This window comes from Capricornis sumatraensis, chromosome 3 (assembly GCF_032405125.1).
Source record: "Capricornis sumatraensis isolate serow.1 chromosome 3, serow.2, whole genome shotgun sequence".
NCBI classification, from domain to species: domain Eukaryota; kingdom Metazoa; phylum Chordata; class Mammalia; order Artiodactyla; family Bovidae; genus Capricornis; species Capricornis sumatraensis.
Window position 1 is genome coordinate 159,710,311 of NC_091071.1, and position 25,556 is coordinate 159,735,866.

The 25,556-nt window shown below is 42.3% G+C and overlaps 1 protein-coding gene across 1 annotated transcript in view; it reads left to right on the forward strand.

Moving 5' to 3' along the window:
- Nucleotides 1-25,556, forward strand: part of RHBDD1 (rhomboid domain containing 1) — a 136,882-nt gene that overhangs the window by 48,231 nt on the left and 63,095 nt on the right. Inside the window, exons 4-5 of the mRNA XM_068968808.1 lie at nt 15,230-15,318; nt 18,698-18,754. Of these exons, the coding sequence (XP_068824909.1) occupies nt 15,230-15,318; nt 18,698-18,754 (146 nt within the window). The remainder of the gene's footprint in view (nt 1-15,229; nt 15,319-18,697; nt 18,755-25,556) is intronic.

Consider the following 25,556-nt stretch of genomic DNA (forward strand, 5'->3'; position numbering starts at 1 on the left):
CATCCCCTGGAGTTTGCCCATGTCCACATCCATTGAATCAGTGATGCCATCCAGCTGTCTCATCCTCTGTCACCCACATCCTCCTGCTTTCAGTCTTTCCCAGCATCAAGGTCTTTCCAATAAATTAGCTGTTCACATCAGGTGGCCAAAGTATTGGAGCTTCAGCTTCAGCATCAGTCCTTCCAGTGAGTATTCAGGGTTGATTTTTTTTAGGATTGACTGGTGTGATCTCCTTACTGTCCAGTGGAGTCTCTAGAGTCTTCTTCAACACCACAGTTCAAACGCATCCATTCTTCTGTGCTCAGCCTTCTTTATGGTCCAACATTCACTTCCATACATAACTACCAGAAAGAGTAACGGTAATAATAGTAAAATAGAACAATCACAACAATATCCTGCAATAAAAGTTATGTGAATGTGGTCTCTCAAAATACCTTATTGTACAAATTTAATATTTTTTCCATCTTAATTAAATGCTTATTACACACCGTGATAGCCAACTTTTGCAGTTTGAGATGTGCCAGCAAAGCTAGCATAAATAATTTTTCCCTTCTTCTCAATTTCATTGATAGAAGATTCATTCTTATTGCAGATTTTAGCAACCTCAGCGTTCGGTTTTTCCTCCTTATTAAGTTGAAAACTTTTACCTTTTCACTTAAAGGAAACACTTTATGGCTTATCTTTGGCAGATCTGAATTGCCCTTGTACTTTGAGGCTGTTATTAAGTAAAATAAGAGTGACTTGAACACAAATCCTCCGATACCATGGCAGTTGATCTGATAACCCAGATGGCTACTCAGTATCTCCAGGCATATATGCTGGACAAAAGGATAGCTGACAGACCAAGACAGCGACAGGTTTCATCAGCCTACTCAGAGCAGCACACAAGTTAAAATTTATGAATTTTTTATTTCTAGAATTTTCCATGTAATATTTTTGGACCATGGTTGACCTTGGGTTGCTAAAACCTCAGAATGCACAATGATGGATAAGAGGACACTGTTATATTTAGCCTGGAATGACTCATGAGAGCTGTTGTTCCCTGTCCACATAGAGGTGGGCTGAGCAGCTCACGAGATGGGTGTTTCTCCTCTGCTCCATATTGTTCTAAGATCCTCTTCCTAAGTCTTCATTTTTAATGATGACTTTGATGTCTTTTGATCTATATTCCATAGAATTTTGCATGCTGGTTTCACTTGAGTTTTCATAAGGTTCAGCTCAGAATCAGCACTTTAAAAAGAAAAAGAGATCGGATGGGGAACGGGCAGCAAAAGATCTTAGAAAACAGTAAAGAAAATTAAAACCACCTGGTGAAACAAGTCTTTTAGTAGATTTGAAGGAGGCACACATAGCTGTTTTGAAAAAGTTTGTTGAGGGGTACAAATTAGAAATCAGTAGATTAGTTCATTTTGGGGAAATGTTTTATGGTTAAAACATGATCCACTATATTGTTAGACTTGTGTTACATGAACAGTTATATGGCTTCTGGTCACACATGTGGCGTCTTATCCTCATGTTCCTCACTGAAGATTATACATCCTACTTATGCTTTCCCAGACTTAAAAAGTCTGAGCAAAAGCAAACAGAAGGTATATCCATCAGTGAGGAAGCACTGGGTACAGATGCATTACTCAGTTCTCCTCCTTTCAGCACACAATTATTGAGCATCACTCCTACTTTCTCTTAGATCTCATTTTCATAACCCTGGCCCTTGGTTTTACTTTTCAAAAATTCAGTTCCTCGTCTGTTATGTAGGAACTGCAACAGTATGCATCTCGTGAATTTGTTGGGAGGACTAAAAAGGTACACAGAAAAAGTCCTGAAATCAGTATCAGACTCATTGGAAAAGCTCCCACCATTTCAGTGCCTCTGAGCTGTCTTCTGTGGGTACAAGAAGAATGGCGGATGAAGCTCACACAAGTCTGAGGACATCAGAGCCCCTGAGAATGACGCCTCACTGGATAAAAGTATCCACGTATTTCAGAGAGCTCTTGAAATAGTAGGTGCTCTGTCGCTCAGTTCAGTTCAGTTCAGTTCAGTCGCTCAGTCATGTCCGACTCTTTGCGACCCCATGAATTGCAGCACGCCAGGCCTCCCTGTCCATCACCAACTCCCAGAGTTCACTCAGACTCACATCCATCGAGTCCGTGATGCCATCCAGCCATCTCATCCTCTGTCATCCCCTTCTCCTCCTGCCCCCAATCCCTCCCAGCATCAGAGTCTTTTCCAGTGAGTCAACTCTTTCGCATGAGGTGGCCAAAGTACTGGAGCTTCAGCTTTTGCATCATTCCTTCCAAAGAAATCCCAGGGCTGATCTCCTTCAAAATGGACTGGTTGGATCTCAGTGTCCAAATCTTTGCAGCTTCCTGGACTGTAGCCTGCCAGGCTCCTCTGTCCATGGAATTTTCCAGGCGAGAATACTGGGGTGGGTTGTCATTTCCTTCTCCAGGGGATCTTCCCACCCCAGGGATTGAACCCTCATCTCCCATGTCTCCTGCACTGACAGGCAGGTTCTTTACCACTAGTGCCATCTGAGAAGCCCTTTAGAGATAGTAAATGAGTATTGAAAAATAGTGTTTCTCAATTTTAACAAGTGAGGTGAGTGGATTTTGACTCACATGTTAACACTTCCAGTATATTAAGCATTATATAGACCACTTTTGTATGTATTTTCTCTTTTATTTCTTCCAATGGTATTTTTATTTTCTCCCACACATAACAAATTGAGCTGTATCTCATACAAGGGTATGTGGTTGATCTAGTCACTAAGTCATGTCCTACTCTTATGACCCAATGGACTAGCCTGCCAGGCTCCTCTGTCCATGGGATTCTCCAGCCAAGAATACTGGAGTGGGTTGCCATTTCCTTCTCCAAATACAACTCACTGGGAATTCATACAGTGAGTTGAACATTTGGGTTAATATTTCTTTAGTGTGGTAGCATCCTTTCTGACACTTTCACTAGAATTTTCAAGCCTTACATGTCAGGCTTTCTCACGAGACTGCAGCAGAGACGTCTGTCAGCACTGAGGTTTCATTTGAAGGCATTCCTGGGGAAGGAGCTGCTTCCATGCTTATGTAGCTTTTGAAAGAACTCAGGTCTTTGTGGGTTGTTGGACTGAGAGCTTTGCTGTCAGCTTTCAGCCAGAGGCCATCCTTAGTTCTCTGCCACTTGAAGCTCTCTGTAGGTCAGCTCACCATATGGCAACTTCCTTCATCAAAGCTAGCAAGGAAGAGTCTGCTCACAAGGCAAAAATTACAGTTTTATGTCATATGATCATGGAAGTGGCATGCTTTATTCTATAGGTTAGAAGCAAGTCCCAATCCCTTCCATGCTTATGAAGGAAGGGTTTATGAAGGGCATGAACACTAGGAGTCACCAAGCTCCTCTTAGAATCTGTCCACCAGAGCTTTTCAGAAAAGCTCTCTCCACACAGTGACAGGGTTGACCAACAGCTCCTGCCTCACGTCATCATAAAGCTCGTGATTCTAGAGAAAATAGAGCCACTTACCTCCTTGTCATCCATATATGTACCTGTCCCTTTTACCAGTTAGGATTCTTGATGGAAAACAGAAATTAACTCTGGCATATTTGATCATGGAAAGACGTACTGGAGGATGACAAGCAACTCCTAGAATTGTTGAGAATAATGAAGTATTGGGCTGGGGGAAGACCTGTGAGAACTGGATGGACCTTTGTGCCATTGCCACTGCCTCACTGCACTCTCAGCACTGTCTTCCCAAGATTTGGCGTGAGCTGTGTCTCACTGGCCATGTGTTGGTCCCATGTCAGTGCTCCAGCTGCCAGCAGGGGAGATGAGGAGGGGACATCTGCCCTGCTTGGGCCTCCATCAAAGGTGGGACTGTGTATCTTCAACTGTGACAGTGCTCCTGAGATGAGCCCCTGTGGATCTCATGGCTTCACTGGGATTACGTTGTCCACCCAGATGTTCGGCCTAGTATGTTGTCTTACATAAACACATTCTACTCTAATGGGCGGTTTTCAGAACTGTGCAGCTGAGGGTTCTTTGTCCTTGTTCAACATCAACTATGCCTCACAGGCATACCAATAAAGTGGCTACAGGAGCAGCATGTGATGTCCATGGCATGTCTGGGTCTCTAAGTCATGGAGAAGGTTGGGCATTTGTAGAATTTTGATTCAGACCAGATTTAACCACAAATGGAATTTACCTTTTCTGAAATTATAGGTTAGCTTTATGATCCAGTTTTGTTTCCCAATCTTTCTGTTGAATTTAGAGGCTCAGGGATTACCCTAGCTCTTTACTGTCTTCAATTTTGACCATGTTTATATGACTCTCTTGAATACATGGGTGCATTAGCTAAATTATCATGTTTTCCTAAGAACAAAAAACTTGTAAATCTTTTGAAGTAAGTTCACATGTTTCCTTGCACATATTTTCAAAGCTATACCTACTCTCTTGCTGCCTTTCAGGATATATTAAGACCAACTTACCAAGAAGGGAAACAGATGTCACTTCTCTGGGGGTACATTGCAGGGTAAAGAGTCTTGCCAACACTCAAAATCTTTTTCTTGTTAGCCTGCCATGCCAGCTGAAATCTCATCATTAGAATTTGAATTTTGGCTTAAGATCAGTGGGCCTCAACCCCAACACACAAAATCACCTGGGGAATTAAAAACAACATAATCAACAAGTAACCCAACAAACAGCAATGTCCGGATACCACTCGAGAACAATTCTGCAGAATTTCTGCGAGTGGTGTCCAAGGAGCTGTGACTTTGAAAATCTCTTAAAGGGACTCAGTTGAGAGCTAAGATAGAGAGCCAGTGGATTAAGACTACCACCTGGTAAGAGAAGCCTACCATTGGTGTTCTGGTATGTATCAGCGCAGTGTAGAAGTCACTGCCACAGTTCACAGCCAAGACTGTTCCTTGCTGTCCTTCTCTTCTTGTGTACCCCACAATGAACTCTCATTAATTGGGGTCATCTAAGCCAGTCTCTTCTTACAGCCTCAAAGAGCCCAACTACCATAGGGCCATGAGATTTCCAGTTATGACACTCCTTCTGAAAATACCTCTACAAGGCTGATTTGCTTCATAACAGTAGCATATGTTAAAATCAGGCTATAAACAATCCCACTTCTCTTTCATTTCACATTTACTTTCTGGAGGTGATATGCACATAACCATTCATGTGGTATCCAGAAATATTTTCGTCTGTAGTAATAGCAGATGGCAGAGCATTTTTCCTGTGCCAAGTTGCATTTACTCTGCCGCAGCACAGTGTGGAAGTGATCATGGCCTCTTTCAAATAGTCTGACTTCCCGTGTGCGTTTCAGTTGTGGTGGGAAGTTTTCTTGCGTATCACTTCAATATGTTGTAGATTTACTTGGAATCCTTGGAATGTGTACATGGTGTAGTCACATGGAAAGTACTTTGAAAAATATTTTTGAAGCTTAATGATTAAAGGTCATCAATTCAACGAACATTTCGTAAGCCTCTGCTGTGTGCTAAGCCAGTGGTTTTCCACTAGGCTAGGTGGCGTGGTCTCCAGGAAGGCTCTTGGAAGTATACAGGGTTGTTTTCAGGTATCATAACGATTAGTGGGGGAGCTACTGGCACTTGGTTTGTGAAGACCACAGGTACCAGCTGCCCTGCAGCCTGCAGGACTGTCCCCTTCAACAAGAATGTCCTGCACACACCACACCCCTATTCCATTGAAAGGGCTTTTATGTAGGTGAAAAACCTGTTTATGATTATCTGAGCCTGAAACCTAATTGTGCTTTTCATGTAAACACAAAGGTTTTCCTCTTTGGCATGGATTTAATAGGCAGTGACTTTTTCCAGGAAAATTGTAAATTGAATTGTAAATGTAACTTAAGAGAAGATTGTACTTTGCATTATTCAGAGTCAAAAGCCTCCTATAAAGTCATGTCACCAATGAAACCCTGCCTGCGGTGTTCGAGTCACAGAAAGCCCATCTGTCCCCACCTGCATTTGTGAATCTCTCCATGCAGATTCCATACATAGGGGCAAACAAAGGGACCACTTTATGTGTCTTCTGGTGGTGGTATGACTGAACATTTTTTACAAAATCTTACTTAACGATTTTTGGCTGTGCCGGGTCTTCATTGCTTTGTGAGGGCTTTCTCTAGTTGCGGCGAGTAGGGGCTTCTCTTGTTGGGGAGCATGGGCTCTGGGGCACGGGGCCTTCAGTAGTTGCGGTGTGGACTTGGTCATTGTGGTGCATGGACTCAGTTGCCGCACGGCTTGTGGAATCTTCCCAGGCCAGGAACTGAACCGATGTCCCCTGCATTGGCAGGTGGCTACTAACACTGGACCACTAGGAAAGTCCCTAAACATTTGTAATTCATAGTATTTTATTGTGTGATTTAAAATTTTCTAGTGTTTACAGCTGGGGCATTGAATTGAGATTGAGTGTATGTGTTGTGTCTGTGTTTTTAAAAATGTGTGTGTAGATATGTTATTTATAAATTCCATTATAATAAAACAGAGTGAACATTAAAGAATATTTGGGCTTGGGGGTTGTTGGGTGTGATAGGGTTCACAGCCAGGAGGTTAAGCAGCAGGGCAATGGCGGACACACCTGCAGACAAAGAAAGTTCCTTAAATGCTGGAGGAGCTCAGACGATACTCCAAGAGCCAAGAAGCCACCCCTGCCTTGTCCTGAGGCAGCAGTCAGGGGTGATCAGGAAGGCTGTTTCACTTGGGCTCAGCTAGGCAAAGGGCACAGTGCATATGAAGCTGTGCAGAGTGGAATCATGGCCTTTGCAAATGGCTCGAGCCTGGGATGGGACAGGGCTTGAGGGCAGTGCAGAGCAGATGGAGAGATTTGGGGCAAATGGAACCTACTCAACAGTGATGTGGAAGGTATGGGAGAGGGAACTCTAGGAGGTATCCAGCTACATGAAGTATCTGGTGAGGAAAAGAACACCAGCCTCACTTAGAGAATTACACTGACTCTGTAACATCTGTGCTCCAGTTAAGTGTGTTGGGTTATTCATTTATTGTGTGTGTAATTTCACTTACCTGTTGCTTTCATTTAATTTGGCACAACTTCTCATTATGTTTTGAAGGAGATTTGAATAATAGCACAGCCTCTAAAGAAACTGATTAATGCTACAAAGCTAGTGATCTTGATTTCCATCTGGAGGTCAACTTAGAAACACTAGCCTGTGCCAAATGGAGGAAAGCTTTCTTAACGATTTACCGCAACAGCAACAGCAAAAATATTTGGATTTATCTACCACATCAATGAGAGAAATGTCGTCTTTCAAATGAGAGCCTTGCCCAGTTACTGTTTTCTTTATATATTTTTAAAAAATAATGACATTCTTGCCAAGGTAGCTCAGTGGTAAAGAATCTGTTTGTCAGTGCAGGAGACATAGGAAAATACAGTTTTGATCCCTGGGTCGGGAAGATACCCTGGAGGAGGAAATGGCAAACCACTCCAGTAATTTTGCCTGGGAAATTCCGTGGACAGAAAAGCTGGCTCCAGTCCATGGGGTGGCGAAGAGTCGGACATGACTGAGCCCCCAGTAACATAGTAAAAACACTCTTTTAAGAAATTTGGAACAAAGAAGGGGGGATGTTCTTTTCCCCCATATAATTGGTTGCTCTTTCTATGTATCTCCTATTTTTAGATATGTATATGTGTATTGGGGTGTGTATAATGCATCAGAACCAGAGCTTCCCTGGTGACTCAGACAGTAAAGATTCTGCTGCAATGCAGGAGACCTGAGTTCGATTCCTGGGTTGAGGAGATCCCTAGAGAAGGGAATGGCTACCCCCTCCAGTATTCTTGCCTGGAGAATCCCATAGACAGAGGAGCCTCGTATGTTATATACTTAAAGATATAATGTCATGGCCCTATGTATACAGATATTCTAGGAGTCAAGTAAAGTTAAATATATGAATTTTGAGTCATTCTTCCTCTCAATTTCCAACTTGGTATCCAGATATCTAGTGAACATTCCCCTAGGTATTTCTGTTTAACTGTCTTGCAGGCATCTCAGAGTAAACACATCAAAATGGAGCTCTTAGATTCTCCCCTTTCACTCCCCTCTTTCTCTGGTTTTACCCATCTTAGTAGGTAGGTCTCTCATCTGTCTCATTACACAAGCTAGAAGCCTAGCTTTCTCCCTTTTCCTCACCCCCTGCACTGAATGTATCAACAAATCCTTTATCTTGGCCACCAAATAGACCTCAGGCCATTCTTTTCTCTCCACGCTTACTGCTCCCACCCTCTTCCAAGCTGCTGCCTCTCACCTGAGCTACATTAGCCTCCTTCCTGGTCTGCTGACACTTGAGAGTCTGCTCAGCAGACAGAATAGATCACTCTTAAGAATCCTCCTTTTTAAACTTCTCCATTGGTCTCCCAATGTACTTATGAAATGACCCAAATTCCTCCGCATGGCACCTAAGGCCTATAGTACTTGACCTTTACCTGTTTTTCTAAATTCATCTCATGCTGAAATTCATGGTTTCCATCATCTCACTGTATTCAGCCACCTCATAGCCATCTCAGTGTTTTTAAAACATCGAGTTCTTCCTTCCCTCAAAGTTCTTCCATATGTACTTTTCCCTGCCAGAGGCTCCCATCCTCGCCTCGTGGCCTGCCAGCTTCAAATCCTGTGTATGTCACTGTAAATGTCACTTAAGGAGCCATCCCAGACTGCCCTAAGGAAAGTGGCGTCACTTCCCTACACTTAACACAATTTACTGTTAGTGTGTGTTTCCCCCACCAATTATAAACTCTGTGAGGCAGTGACTGTTTGTCTTGTTTATGTAGTAGTCAGTCAATAAGTATTGGTGAATGAATGAATGCTACTTCCTTGAACCAGCTCGTGGGATTCTCTTGCTGCCAGGCTGAGAGACGTGGACTTGAGAGCCAAGCAATTGCTTGGTATCATCTATTACATTGGAAGCTCTTGTGTAAGAGAGGCTCCTCCAACCTTTGTCATGCTTATTTTTGTCTAGGTCTTGTTTGTCTGGGACTGAAGTAAATGTCAGCGGTCAGCGCCCAGCTCTGTGTTTGAGGTCGGTGCCATGTTTATCGAACCAACATGGAGAGTAGAGATTGCATTACCTTTAAGGAGATATAATACTGGAAGGAGACTAGTGTTTCCTTCTGAGGCCACAGCGAGCTGGAGAGGGCATGAGGAAGGTATGGTGAGAGATACACAGATGAGGTATCTCCCACAGTGCCATTGCTAAAGAATCAGGCTGGCTGTGGTTGAACAAAGCATCACAGATAGAAAACAGATGGTTTAAGAACAGGGTATCTTGGGAAGAAGCCATCTGATCGAGATTTTCCATAGTGATGTTCATTAAAGCTGAAACATTCTTGCTACATCTTGTTTCTGTCGTGGCAGTCAGGGGCCCTTTATTAAGATCCCCAGACCTTCTGATCCACTCAGTCCCTACCTGGTAGTAGCTGCTTTTACAGGAGGAAATTCTGGAACATCCAGTACCAGAGGCCACTTCTAGCTGGCTGTCTTTAACCCTACCTTATCATCTTACCTTGTCCAACACTGGGTCTCCACCAAGTTGCGTCCTTAATGAGGTCTTTTGCTGTTCATCCACAGTGAGATCACGTCGTAGAGTAATTCATTGCCTGCTTTCTGAACTGTGCCCAAGAGGATCACCTCTGCAGCTGTGGGCAGAGTTTACCATTTAACAGAGGCCCTGTAGAGCTTGTCTTGGCTTCCGATCATTACTTTACTTTTGCTTCTTCAACAGGGCATGTGACGGTAGGAATATTTGCATAACCGCTTAGCTCAGTCTCACAAATAATTTGCCTGTTAAAGGAGTGGGGGGATCAGCTGACGCTGGCATGGTAGGAAAGAATGCTGTGTGTTGGTATTCATAATATTGTCTGCATATCATCTGTGGAACTAAAATCCACAATGGTATCTTTTCTTCAGCTTTATTGAGAGGTAATTGACCTTTGATCCACAATAGTATCTTAGTTTTGCTCCCAAATTATCTTTCCACCATCACTATTCCTTACATGTAGCAACACTGATTTGATATTTACTTTTCTTTTTTTTTTAAGTTTTTTTCTATAAACACGTATTGAACCCCCACTCTGCTCAATACAGAAGTGCTACATCGCTGGAGGTCCACAGGATGAAAAACAATGAAGATTTTTCATAACTGTAGAAAGACATGAGACCTCGGGTTGAAAAAGCAGCAGCAAATCTCAAGGAGGGAATAAAACCAGTTTACAACTGGAATGATCCATAATGGCAGTGAATCTAACATAAAGAGGAAATCTTAAACGCTGAGTGAAGAGCCAGATCACCTATAGAAAAATGACTGTCCGATGGTCAGAGCATTTCTTAGCAGCCGTAGTAGATTCAGAAATAGGACCTTCTTGAACCTATAAAGACTGGCAGAATTTTTGCTTTCAGGCTTGAACTGAAAGAATTGCTAAACGTTGGATTTTAGAGAGAAAGAAATTGATCGCAGATGTAGGTTCCACCATGAGAGAGCCGTGGGCCAACGAAGAAGTTGGACGTGTTCATAAACGTAAGTGATCTAAGGGAATGGCCGCCTCTCTGTGTTAGGATTTGAATACAAACAAAATGTTTTTCCAGTTGAGTATGTAACTGCTTAGACTTAGGGCCAGTATTCGAAATTCTTCTGTTTGTGATGAATTGTTTTCAGGCAAGGATTTTTAATCAGAGGTCCATGGATAGGATTCAGGGCATCTGTGAACTTCTCAAAATGATAACTGACATACCTTGTGAATGTGGAGTCTTTCCGCAGACAAGATTCACTGCATTTATCACACATTTAAAGAGATTTAGAACCTGGACAAGTTAAAGGACTACTGGATCATTGTATTGTCCCCCAGTTAAGAAGAAATTATATCAGCACTTAACTCGCTCTGACAGTGAGATCGGAGCATCTGGATTTGAATTTCAGATCTGTCAGTTACTTTGCAGAACCGCTGAGACCCTGGACAGGTGATTTGCCTTCTGTCTGTAGTTCACACAGCACACATCCTGTGTGGCCACACACAGCAGTGGTATATCTGGCTCTTGTGGCCACATCTCACCATCACAGTCAATGTTTGACTATAGCTGTTAGGATTTTCTAAAGAGTCCCTCTTGAGCTATCAGAAGAAACAAAGCTTCTAAGTGATCAATTTTAGGCTATAATAACAGACTTAGTGCTGTTGTTTTGTTCAGTGAACACATGGTTTGTGTAATACGTTGTCCAGGTGTGCAGGAGTGAGCACGACGAGGAAGTGTGTGTGCAATCATTGTCTCTCCCAGTGAAACTTGATACTAAAGCAGCTATTCACTGGTGACCGGTGTTTCTTTTTTTTTTTTTTTTTCGTTTTCTGAATATTAAGTTTTTGTTTGTTTGTTTGTTTATTTTATTTATTTATTTTAAATTTTAAAATCTTTAATTCTTACATGTGTTCCCAAACATGAACCCCCCTCCCACGTCCCTCCCCATAACATCTCTGTGGGTCATCCCCATGCACCAGCCCCAAGCATGCTGTATCCTGCGTCAGACATAGACTGGCGATTCAATTCTTACATGATAGTATACATGATAGAATGCCATTCTCCCAAATCATCCCACCCTCTCCCTCCCCCTCTGAGTCCAAAAGTCCGTTATACACAGCTGTGTCTTTTTTCCTGTCTTGCATACAGGGTGTTTCTTATGCTTTTGGAGTGTAGTTGTAATGTAGGTCAGGTGTGTGCGTTTTGTGTGTTAAGCTTAATTCTACTTCTCCACTCCTTCAGGAGTTGTTTACTAAGAACTAGAGTCAGGCCACTTCTCAGTGCTGCCGATGCTGTGCCAGGTGAGGTCGTGGATGCAGAGTTGAGGACAGTGGCTCTGTCTCTGAGGAGCTGCCGTAGATTAGGATGGAGGAGACAAGGTCACCACCAGATCCTCATGCCAACCTGAGACCTTCTCAGGCTGTTCCTAAAAGCAGGGTTTCCCCAGCCTGCCACTTGGGGTGTCAGCCGGCAGGTATAAGTAAGAGCAGAGGAGAGTATACCTTCTAGGAGGGCTGCTGTGGAGCTCGGGGAGCCTCAGATGTCAGAAATGTTGAAACATCTGTTTAGCATGTGTCATTATGATCCTAGGAACACAGTCTGTTTCTAGACCTGTGACATTTGACATTCCCAGCCACTAATCAGAGAGCCTAGGTGTGTCTTCTTCCCTCAAAGCCCCGGGGCCTCCTTTATCCCTGCCTCCTCCCCAGCACCCCCAGGGGCCGGGATAAAGTGTCCTAATCCTAGGACTGGACTACCCCATCCTACCGGGGAGAAGGAAGCTCCCAGCTCCACTTCCGTTTCTCCTCTGCAGGTCTGTTTCCTCTCTCATGACATGGCTATCTCTTAGAAGGCGAAGGGCAGTGGTTTGTCAAACAGTTACCTACAGCATGGAGCAGGTTAATTCACCTCTTGAGACAAGCATATGATTCCTTTGTCATGGATGGCATCCTTCCCTTTTCTGTATATAATGTTGAGACTTTCTCAGGTGTTGGTTGGTTGTGTTAGCTATGCCATGGGCAGCAGGTGGGATCTTAGTTTCCCGACCAGGAATCAAGCCTTCACCTGCTGCATTGGAAACGCAGGGTCTTAACCACTGGACCACTGGGGAAGTCCTGAGAGGTTCTCAGTTTTGATCGAATAAGACCATAAGCTCTGCGTATTTTTTATTTTAAAAGAAAACACTTCTGTATTGCTTAAATGAAATGATAAGGACAGTAAGAGTGTTGAGATGGGACTTTAGTGGAAAATGCTGCATTTAGGCAGATAATGAAATATAGTCTCTGGTCTGCCCGCCTCCCTTCCTTAGTTATCTGTAATGTGATTATAACTTAGACTTCTACAAATCCATTTAGAGAGAGAAACTATGTTGTTGTTTGGTCACTCCGCTGTGTCTGACTTTCTGCAACCCCATGGACTAAAGCCTGCCAGGCTCCTCTGTCCATGCATTCTCCAGGCAACAGTACTGGAGTGGACTGCCATTTCTTCCTCCAGGGGATCTTGCCGACCCAGGGACAGAACCCAAGTTGCCTGCATTGGTAAGGCAGATTCTTTACTGCTGAGCCACCGGGAAGCTTAATACAAAATATACGTCTTTTTTTTTTTTTTTTTTACTATATTAACTATTGTGCTCTAATTTATAAATGAGGTTTAAACTTTATGTTTAATAGGTTGGGATTTAAAACTGAAATTTTCTCCCATGTCATGTTATAGCTGTATAACTTACCATAAAGATTGGCTTAAAAAGTTTCAAAGATATTGATGTATTTTAAATTGAAGTTACTGTTTTTAAAGTTTTGATTCTGGCCTCTTCTTTGCTCAAACCACGACTTTCTTTGCCATTCCTTGAACTAGTTGGAGAGTTTTTTTGCCTAAAAATAGAATAAAATAAGTACAGTTCGGGTTTTTTTTTGGAAAAACTAAAGGAAAACACAGTTAATATTGTTCTTCCCTGAAAATGGAAAACTGACTGTCTGATCCCATGTTTTTATTACAGGTCAAACATGCTGTTAGTTAGAGATAGTTGATGAAAATAACAGCTATCCTTAAGGAATGATTATGTGAATGTGTGTATGTGCGTGCATACATGCACGCCCGCACATGGTATGTCTTTCAGTGTGTGTAGACGCATGCGGAGCCTTGTTTGGGCAGTAGTGTGACTGAATTGGCCATTGGGCAGGACCGTCCTGACTACACAAGGCTTCCTTTCATCTTTTTCTCTGAAGTGCTCCCTTGTCTGTTTCTTTCCTGCGAGCCAGCAACCCTCCCTGGCCCTGAGACCGTGACAGTTACTGTGGCTGCCTCACTTGTGGCTTTAAGGGCCTCTTGCCCCTGTCCTTTGCTGCCATGGTCACAAGGGATACTGGATTTGATTCTGCATCTTGCGAGGGTGATGGCGTCAGTGGCACGGCTCAATCCTCCCTGCCATGGCACAGCCAGTGCTCCAAGGCCGAAGGTACAGCGACTTTAAGTTGCCTCCTGCTCTTCTTGCTGAAACCATCCTGGGACACTGGAATTATGCATTCCACACATATTTGGGTGTCTGTCCTGTGCCAGGCACCATCCTAGATGTGCGAGATACCTCTGTGTAAACCACAAAACTCACTGTGCTCTTGGAGTTCACATCAGCTCCTTGGTAACTTTCGAAGGAAGAGGAGCCCTTCACCTGAGATGTGAAGAGTTTTTATGATGGGGTACTCTTCAGTTTAGCCGTGGGGTCACCAGTGAGCTCTTGATGGGTATGGCAGTGGGCTGTAGGGGTGGGTTTAGTAGGAGATGAGGACAGAGAGAAGAGATGGGCAGGGCCATGAGTGGGAAGGCCTTGAGCACAGGCTAAAGTGTCTGTAAGCAGAGGAGTCAGTGAGCCCAACAGGATGGCAGTGACATACATGACCTCACCTCCGTTTGGGGAAAATAACTGATGGAGGGCGTGGGCTGCACTGAGAGCGGGAGCTGGGGGCGGCAGAAAGCCAGGCTGGATGATCTTCAATTTACTCCTTTTACTCATTCAGCATATACGTAGCTGGGGCTTGCCTTGTATTTATATTTAGAAGCAATCTCTAATCATAGATGCTATTTTAAGAAGAGTGGAACTGATTTAAAGCTCTATCTCATCTTTCAAGCTTGAGGTTTACATTTTGGGGTTTTTGGGGGGCTGAGGGACTGAAAGATCCACATTTATGTGAGGAGTGTGAAAGGGGGTGGATGTCTCAATCTCTTCTGCAAAGTTTTCTCTTGCTCTTTGCCTCCCTAGTCAGAGTGGGAAAACTGTAGCTGTCTGGTCTGCAGTGAACACAGGTAACAGCCGTCCCTCACAGTGGCTGACTAATTCAAGATTTTAATTCAGAGGAAATGGATTTCGTTGATACTTCCTAGTAAGAGCTACAGGCATAAAACTGGAAGAAGTATAATGGGTTGTCTTGACAAAAACGCTTCTGCTGTCCTGAAGGAGCCAGGTCACTTCTCTTGGTCAAGGAAGGAGATTGCCTTTTAAACCTGTTATGCTTGTTATTCATTGTACATTTTTTTTTCTTGTAAGGTAGGAAGTGATGCCCTTGGGACTGAGTTAAATGCTGCTCAGCATGAAAGATGTGATGCAGAACTAGAGCCTGCAAACTGTGATTAACTGACACGCCCCTGGCTATTGAGAAGACAGTGTGTAGCCCGCAGCAGAGCAAACACTCATGAAGGTTCTCCTTCTCTCCTAGGACTTCCTTTGCCGGGCATCTGGCTGGAATTCTTGTTGGACTGATGTACACTCATGGGCCTCTGAAGAAGATCATGGAATCATGCACAGGTATGGAGAATGGTACCTGGCTTAATGGTAAAGAATCCACCTGCCACAACGCAGGAGACATAAAAGATGCTAGTTCGTTCCCTGAGTTGGCAAGATCCCCTGGAGTAGGAAATGGCAATCCACTCCAGTATTCTTGCCTGGAGAACTCCATGGACATAGGAGCCTGGCGGGCTATAGTCCATGGGGTCGCAAAGTCAGACACGACTGAGGAACTGAGCACATAAGCACAGAACACCTTTGGCTTGACTAGTTGGAAGTTCATCTTCGCTTTAGTGGGAATAAAAGCAACCCCAAGTTTCCCTGTGATTCAACTTAGGAATTCCCTAATAGGCTCTTGTTAAACTAAGAGGTGAACCAGCTGGTGCTGGTCCTCTCATGGCTCCAAAAAGAAGACTGAAAGCCCCAGTTTTAAACCTGATGCTTTCTTAGGGGACAAATGAGGTACACACTTAAACACCCACAGCATTATTGCCACTTACTGAAAACCACTATTTCCTTGAAATTGAGAGAACTAAAGCAGGTTTAAAATATGCTTTCTTCTGTAATATTCCATGAATTCAAAGTGCAAGGCAAAGTTAAAAAAAGAAAGACAAATCTGTGCTGAAGTACAAGGTCAGTATTTTAGAGAATTCAGAATGACTACTAGGTCCTTGGTGGGTGAGACGTTTTTTCATGCGTGGCCAAACCAAGTCTGTTATTCCTGAAGCATGGCTCCTGCTTTTTAATTAAAAAAATTATTTCCCTTCTAACTGCTGCTCAATGAAAATACTTTATTTTACTTAGGAAACCTATGAATTGTTTGGCTCTCTTAATTGAAAATGCTATACTAGTCGTGACTTATAAGGAAACTGTTTTACAAACACTTGTTCTATAGACCATATGAGTTCCAATATTTCATCTTTTACTCATGGGGAATCTTCTGAGACTATTTTACCTTCTCTTGAACCATAAATAATTTGTTTTCACTATTTGTGCCGATGACTGGTGTTCTTGCAAACCATATAATATTCATGATATTAGAAAGCTTTCTAAACATTGTGCTCTTGCCTTTATTAGCTGGTTGTATTCGCTTTTGGGTGATTTTTACAGACTGTGTTGCATCCACACAAGTTTTTATTTTCCTACATTTGCATCTTACAGTGTTTCTGGTGTGTGTGCCTGGAGGAGGCAGCAGGAGCCCCCTGTATTGAAAATGTAGCATTTTATTATATTTTTGATACAGTGTAATTATGGAAATCTTGTTATGAGTTTTGTTGCCCAAATGTCCTCAGTGCTGATATAGGAAAAGAAATGATTCTTAGAAGTCTAATATTTTGTTTCTTTTGTGTGTGTGTGTGTGAGGATTAAGTGGTTATTAAAGCTTTCTTACAGACATATTATGAAATTTAGGCAAATATTTTGGTTTTAAAGAGGATTTCCCCCATAATTGTAACATTTTAACTTTTAGTTTCCTCCCTGAAACCTTGCCTGTTTTCTAAGGAGACTTATTTTTACATCATTTTATTTTCAGTATAATAAGTAGAAAATTGAATACTAGAAGTTGAAACATTCAGTGCTGTTCACAAATAGCCTGCAATCTCTGCCTTTTTTCCAGTAAAGCAGGAGAAAGAGTGATTTGAGAACTGAAGGGACACAGGAGCCCTGTGGAAATACATGAACTGTCTGATAACTTCTGGCAAAGGAGCATCACACTGAGGGTGTCCCCTGTTACTCTTCCCTCTCTCCTTTCCTTCACCAGTGCTAAATTTTCTGTCCTATTGCCCTTTCGGGGGTAAGAAACAGGAAAGTCTCTTAGAAAGGGTAAGAACATGGCTCACGAACACCCTTGTTATGGGGCATGTTCTCTCTATAGCCAGAGCATCTCTACTTGTACAGAGATCTCAAAGACCAAGCTTGGTCCTTTAGAAGGCAGAGACCATCTTATGTGGTCAGGAACCTTAAGGAACTTTAGAGAGTATAAGTTAGAGTTTCATTGTCCCCACCACATTCTGTTCCCTGTAGGACTAACCCCAAACAAAAGAGAATATATTTTAATTGTTCAGAAATTATTTATAATGACTTTGAGCTTTGTTACAAAGAAGCTAGTAATTGTTGGAAAGGCTGGTAGTTACAGCTTTAGGGCTATTCTGTTCTATCAGACAACATGTCTATTTTTATTCCAGTACCATCCTGTTTTGTTGACTATAGCTTTATAGTATACAATGGGCTTCCCAGGTGGCTCAGTGGTAAAGAATCTCCCTGCCAGTGCAGGAGACAAAGAAGACACAGGTTCGATCCCTGGGTCAGGAAGATCCCCTACAGAAGGAAATGGCAACCCACTTCACTAATCTTGCTGGAGAATCCCATGGACAGAGTCTGGCAGGCTACAGTCCAAGGGGTTGCAAAGAGCTGGGCACGGCTACGTGACTGGGCACACACATGCACATACTGCTTTGTTTACCATAGCTTTATAACATTAATGGCAGTCAGGAATTGTTAAGACAGCTGTTATCAAAAAGACAAGAGATAACAAAGCTAGGTGAGGATGTTAGTGAGAATGTATACTGGTGTAGCCACTATGGAAAATAGCATGGAGGGTCCTCAAAAAATAAAAAATAAGACTACCGTATGATCCAGGAATCCCACTTCTGTGTGTATTTCCAAAGGAAAAGAAAGCAGTGTCTCGAAGATATATCTGTACTCCCATGTTCCTTATAGCATTTGTTCACTATAGCCAGTATAGGGAAACATCCCAAATGGGTGATGAATGGGTGAAGAAAATGTGGTATGTGTGTATATATAATGGAGTATTATCAGTCGTGAAAAGAACACTAATCTTGTTTTCGATAAAGTCGGTGAGCCAGGAGGACACTGTGCTAAGTGAAATGAGCCGGATAATTAAGTATGTTGTCACTTACATGTGAAATCTAAAAACACTGAACTCACAGAACCAGAGAGTAGAACAGTGGTTTCCAGGCGGTGGCAGGTGGGATAGATGCAGAGGTTGGTCAAAGGGTACAAGCTTTCAGTTATAAGATGAGTAAGTTCTGGGGATGTAATGTTCAGCATTGTGACTATAGTTAATAGCACTTTATTAATATTTGAAAGAGTACTTGAAATTTAGTAAGAGAATAGATCTTATGTTTTCTCATATATATAAACACACAATGGTAAGTATATAAAGTGATAGATGTGTTAATTAACATAATGGTGGTTATCATTTCATAACATATATGTATATTAAATCATCCCATTGTACACCTTTTAAAAAACTCACGACCAACCCAAACACATACAATTTTAATTTGTTAATCATACCTCAGTAAAACTGGCAATAGGGGTCAGGGTAGAGCCTATGGCTACAATTAAAATGTTTTGGTTTTTTTTTCTTCATATTTAGGCATTTTCCCATCCAATATTGATTATCCAGGACAGCAGTACTACTTTAATAGTTCAGGTAAGTAACTTTATTTCATTTAATACAGTTAAACTTGTTTTTTAAAATTATACTGTTTGTTACTACAGAGCTCCCGTAAGATAATATGAGTTATTGGAGAGTACACCAAACTTTAGGTCCTTGTGCCTCTAATGTCCCTGGAAGCTAGATGGGGGCGCTGTCCAGGGAGCATATTTGGGTGCGTTGTTAGGGAAAGAGGGAACTCCAGCCAGAAAATGTTAAATGATTGGTTTGAGGTTTCTCAGACTTGTTAAGATTTGTATGGGAAACAGGCCCCTTGATACTCAGCCTAAGAGACCATTCACTGGCTAAGCGTTAGAAGTTACTTTCATATATACTTTCATAGTTCTCCACGGTCCACTCCACCTACATATTCAGGAAGAATCACACTTACTGGAAGAAGCTAAGATAGGCATTCCTTTAACAGTTAAAGAGGAGAAGGTATTTTTTTCTAGAGGTCTTTTAAATAGGTAGAAAGGACTTCCTATTCAAGCATATGACCTTTCTTAAGCTAAAGCCCTTACGTTCCAGCCTGACAAGGCTGCACTGTAATATCCCGGATCAGTACCAGCAGACAAGCAGCAAAGAGCCTAAGCGCCAGAGGCAGGGGGTGGCTTTGTAGTCCTGCCTGTGAGAACCACTGTAACTTAAATCTGGGATCAGCAACCTTTCCTGTAAAGGGCCAGGTAGCTACTGTTTGAGAGTCTAAAGGCTTTATTGACCGTATGTAGTTTTTGTCTCAACTAGGCAACCTGTCGTCATAGTGTGACGATGACCATACACTGTTCAGTCACTCAGTCGTGTCCTATTCTTTGTGACCCCATGGCCTCTAGCATACCAGTCTCCTCTGTCCATGGAATTTTCCAGGAAAGAATACTGGAGTGGATTGCCATTTCCTCCTCCAGGGGATCTTCCCAACCCAGGGATCGAACCTTGCATTGGCATCTCTTGCATTGGCAAGTGGGTTCTTTACCACTAGTGTCACCTGGGAAGCCAACCAGATACTATTCATAAGCAAAGGTCCTCAGTTGTGTTCCAGTAAAACCTTATTTATAAGAACAGGCAGTGGGTTGTATTTGTACTCCGACTTGTAGCTTTTTGACCCCTGGCTTAAATAATACAAGTACAAAGAATTATATAATTAGATATATATTGGTGCTTTTGCTTTGTTTTCCCATACAGTATTCTGACCCCCAGTAGCACTCTGTGAGTGGTCATGTTGTGCACGTTTGTCAGACTGACCACTGTGGGAGAGGAAGAAAGAGCTATAGTTCTTGTCTCAGAGTTTATAACCAGGACTTGATTGTAGGTGCCATACATTTGGAAAGGCAAAACAGTAGACGCGAATAGGACTAATCTGGGTATAGAAAACAGAATGGTGAACCGTGGGATCAAGTAGTACAGAATAACATGATGATAGTTAATGTTCAACAGAATCTCCAGTTGACCCCAGGAAGATTTCCGGAGGTTTTTCTGTACACATAGTTTTCTCCTTTGGTGTATTCCGCCCTGAAAATTCCAGCTCTACTCAGGGAGCCTGCCGCATCTGCCTGTGTCCCTCCCTGCTCCCTGAACCGCAGTCTAGAGAGTGCCTTCAGGCTCATTTCCTTTATTTCCCTTCTCTCAAGATTCAGAATCTTGAACTGCCAGTTATACAATGCCTGAACACATCCATCTCGTATGTTCTCTCCCATCTCCTACTTGATTTGGTAGGAGATCTAATCCAGGCCCAGCTGTTCCTTCCTGGCGGAGGTAGGAGCCCATTTCAGAGATACTAATGCAGTGCAGTCAGTGCTCAGCCTGGAGGGAGGGGGCAGGGTTGCAGTTACTGGAGGTCATCCAGAAGAGGTGGAGTGCTGTGTCTTGATGAGTTAAGCAAGCATCCTTACTTAACTTGATGAAGTTAAGGAAAGCAATGAAAGGAAAGGGCTTTTCAACCCTTTATCAAAAAGCCTGCCTGGAATTTCCAGAATGTAGTGGAGTGCCACTGAATGATTTACTCAGTAGAATGATACTGTTAAGAGTTACAATCAAGATACGTTTTTGATGTCGTTGTGAAGGCTTGGATCGTGATGGTCAAACTTGGCTGTTTATGTGAACCACCTGCGAAGCTTTTACAGTGTGTCCATGGCTTGAATTCAACCCAGACCAGTTAAGTTATAATTGGGATAGAGACAGGGACTTGGGCCTTTTTTTTTTTTTTTTAAAAAAAAGCTTCTCAAGTGATTCTAATGGATTCAGGAAGAAAAATCATAGGCTTCGATGATTGGAATTACATAGGCTTATGGACTACAGTGAAGAATACTGTTGTTCCCCAACTGCTTCACTCTGAGGCTTTCACTTCTGATGCTCTGGAGGCTTAAAATCCTAGAACTGTGGTCCTGGTGCAGGAGAGGAACAGTTGCTACACAGTGCAAGCTCACTTGTTTCTATCTGAACTCACCTGAAGAGAGGAGGTGTGATGATTAGTTGTCAACAGAGCTGATACCGTCTTATGGAAGAACACTGGGTCCTTTTGGTTGTTGGTTATGGAGGCCAGCTCACACTGACTTAAGTTTGAGTAGAGGTTTCTCAGCCCATGTGACTCAAAAGAGATGAATCATACAGGAAGACTGTTTTGGCTCTGTCTCCCATTGTGATTTCTCTCTTCCTGTTGACCTTATTCTCTCCAGTATATATGGCTCCTAATACCTCAGAGTACTCAAGGAAAAGGGGCTTCTCTCCTGGTTCATTTTTTAAATCTCCAAGAGAAACAGGAATGATCCTCTGGATGAAGAGAATAATAACATATTTGTGCACAGACGTGGCTTGAACTATCATAAATGACCTCATCCCAACATCTTCTGTGACAATTGGGAATTGAGGTTTAAAAATGTTAAGTATTTTGGCTAAAGTCATACGGGCACTTAGTTACATAACTAGGACTAAACATGCAAGTCACCGATTCCTAGCCTCTGCTGTTTGTTGTACAGGGATATGACATAGGCATTCTACTGATTTAACCTTACCAAAGAGGGCAGGTTCCCTTATGGACTTTTCTTTCATCTTTTTTGAACTTACTAAGAAAAAAAGGGAAACCTGCTAAAAGCCTCCTTCATATGAAAGAGGCATAAGCAGAGCAGACACACAGACCAGAGCGTGAAAGGCAACAGTAAAAGCCTCTCTTGCCTTCTTTTCCTATCCCCTGTAAGATTATCATATTTATATTTCTTCCACTGAAGTGATTGGATTTCTTCAAAGGCAGCACTACATAAGGCCAGGTGGCCATGCTAATGGTCACCTAGGGAACTTTTATGAGAGCATATGTATCTCTTACAGGCAGTGATTTATTCTGAATATGGTCGTCCTTAGCTGGAAAAGAATTTATAGGTCACAGAACCTCATGAATGTTTAAAAAGCTGTTACCAATCTTTCTGATCTTGGTGGTGTTTCTTGATCTCTTTTGCCATGAAATCCTGGTATGTGTATAAGGAACAGATGGAGTAGTTTATAGAATAATGATAACCAGAATTTCTTTTATTACAGAGCCAAAGTATATAACTACAAAAGAATATTAGACTAGCATTCAGCACAGGATATAATTTAAACTTATTTATCTCAAGTGTATGATTATTAGGTTTTTCCAGCCATGTTTACTATGAAGATTTTAAAATATCTGATTGGGCCAGTGGAACAGCTGTAGAAAATTTTTGGTCCTAGGAGACCTCTTTTCATTGGAATAGATATTGATGGGATCTTCGGTCCTGTTGATAACTCATGACTGACGATGTAGAACGTTTAACCACACTAGTCTTTTTGACTTAAAGCATTAAAACTTTCCCTTTCTCTCTCCCCATGTTTTGTCTGGCAAGTACCAAATTAGATTTTATAATATTCAGATGTTTGGAGTTGTAGGCTTTATTTTGTGAAGGCACTGCTCAGTTGTACTTTAAATAAGAAATAGCACGAAGAAAGATGTTCTTCTCTATCAAGAAAACATTGCCTCAAATCGTAGCAAATTTATCTGTCAATTGAAACTCCACAGATGTATGTTGTGTTTCTGGTATCTGTGTAGATAGGTATTCAGAGCTTTGGGGCTATTTTGGATTTTGAATTAGCCGAATATTTTTGAGGGTAGATAGGTAGAAATGCTGCTTAGACCTTCTGCAACAAAGTGACTTTCCACAGGGATTTGAAAGTGGTAATGAGCCATATGGAAAAGTGCCCAGTGTGCTTCTCATGTTGCAGTAGAATAATTGGCACTCTTAGGGAATCGGGCAGTCTCTCTATTCAGGATTGCTGAAGCATCCTGTGGTATTCAGTGATTTGTCCATAAATATTCTATTATGTTGTGGAATGGTTGCCCCTGTCTTTTTGTTCTTTGTGAAGTAGATGTATTTATTATGTATTGATCATTTGTCCTTATGTGAAAGCTTTGGGGGGTTATTTTTTTGGTTGGTGGGTTTTTTTTGTTTTGTTATGTTTTTTGGCTTTTCGGTGAAACGCACAGAAAGCAAGGTTTGTAGCAGTGCCATAGTCTCCTTTATCTTAGGATATGAAACTTGCTGATATGTGTTGCCCAACACAGTAGTGGGAGCTGAATTCTTCTGATTGCTCTGTTGAGTAGAAGCCAATTTGAGGAAGAGTGTCCATATTAAAAATTGTGTCCAGATCCCATTTCAGTCCTAAATCATTGAGGGGATTTGAGGATATATCCTTATCCTGATTTAAATATCATAATGTTTATATATTGACATGGGAAATGTGAGAGAGAATACAGAAGTTGGGTTACAGGAGGTGTTTGGTAAATCCCCACTAATTTCTGGGCTTCCCTGGTGGCTCAGCTGGTAAAGAAAGTGAAAGTGAAAGTGAATGTCACTCAGTTGTGTCCATCTCTTTGTGACCCCATGATCTATATAGTCCATAGAATTCTCCAGGCCAGAATACTAGAGTGGGTAGTTGTTCTCTTCTCCAGGGGATCTTCCCAGCCAAGGGATCAAACCTAGGTCTCCCACATTGCAAAGTGGGTTCTTTACCAGTTGAGCCACCTAAAGAATCCACCTGCAATGTGGGAGATCTGGGTTTGATCTCTGGGTTGAGAAGATCCCCTGGAGAACGGAACAGCTACCCACTCCAATATTCTAAGCCACCTAAAGAATAGAAAATTGTGTAATTTCTTTGGAAAATATTCTAGCGGTTTCAAATGGTTAAATATAGAATTACCATATGACCTAGCAATTCCACTCTTAGGTAAGAGAAATGAAAACATATGTCCAAATAACAACTTGTATACAAATATTTGTAGTAGCATTATTCATAATAGTAAAAAGGTAGAAATAACCCAAAAGACATCAACTGGTGAGTGAATAAACAAAATGTGATATATTTATACAATGAAATATTATTTGGCCACAAAAAAGAATGAAATAAAGATTTGTGCTACAACGTGGATGAACCATGAAAACATTACGCTGAATGAAATAAGCCATACATGAATCACAACATATTATATGATTCCTTTAATAAAATTGTCCATAATAGGCATAGCTATGGAGGCAGAAAGTAGACCCGCGTTTGTTTAGGACTAGGATGATCAGCTTAAAACTCAACATTCAAAAAACTAAGATAATGGCATCTGGTCCCATCACTTCATGGCAAATAGATGGGGAAACAATGGAATCAGTGACAGACTTTATTTTCTTGGGCTCCAGAATCACTGCAGATGGTGACTGCAGCCGTGAAATTAAAACACACTTTCTCCTTGGGAGAAAAGCTATGACACACCTGCTGCTGCTGCTAAGTCGCTTCAGTCGTGTCCAACTCTGTGCGACCCCACAGACAGCAGCCCACCAGGCTCCCCTGTCCCTGGGATTCTCCAGGCAAGAACAGTGGAGTGGGCTGCCATTTCCTTCTCCAATGCATGAAAGTGAGAAGTGAAAGTGAAGTCGCTCAGTCGTGTCTGACTCTTTGCGACCCCATGGACTGCAGCCCACCAGGCTCCTCCGTCCATGGGATTTTCCAGGCAAGAGTACTGGAGTGGGGTGCAATTTCCTTCTCCGATGACACACCTAGACAGCATTAAAAAGTAGACACATTACTGACAAAGGTCTGTCTAGTCAAAGCTATGGTTTTTCCAGTAGTCATGTGTGGATATGAAAGTTGGACCATAAAGAAAGCTGAGCACTGTAGAACTGATGCTTTTGAACTGTGGTGTTGGAGAAGACTCTTGAGAGTCCCTTGGACTGCAAGGAGATCCAACCAGTCAATCCTAAAGTAAATCAGTCCTGAATATCCATTGGAAGGACTGATGCTAAAGCTGAAACTTCAAAACTTTCACTACCTGATGCGAAGAACTGATTCACTGGAAAAGACCCTGATGCTGGGAAAGATTGAAAACAGGAGAAGAAGGGGGTGACAGAGGATGAGATGGTTGGATGGCATCACCGACTTGAACAAGAGTTTGAACAAGCTCCAGGAGTTGGTGATGGTCATTCCAGGTGAAGCCTGGCGTGCTTCAGTTCATGGGGTCGCAAAGAGTTGGACATGACTGAGTGACTGAACTGAACTGAGGCTGATCGGGGGCTGGTAAGTGAAAGGTTGTTGATTTCACACACACAGGCACACCACAGAGTTAGTAAAGTATAGCAGAAAACATGTTTACTAGGAGAGTAAGGAGCTAGAGCTTCCGTCATCCTTTCCTTGTCTTGAAGATCCCAGACAAGCCCCCAAGATGAAAGGTTGCTGCTGTGAGCTGTGTGTTACGTGGGATTTGTGACCTCCGGAGAAGAATATTTTGATCCGGGGTCAAAGATGAGGCTTGACT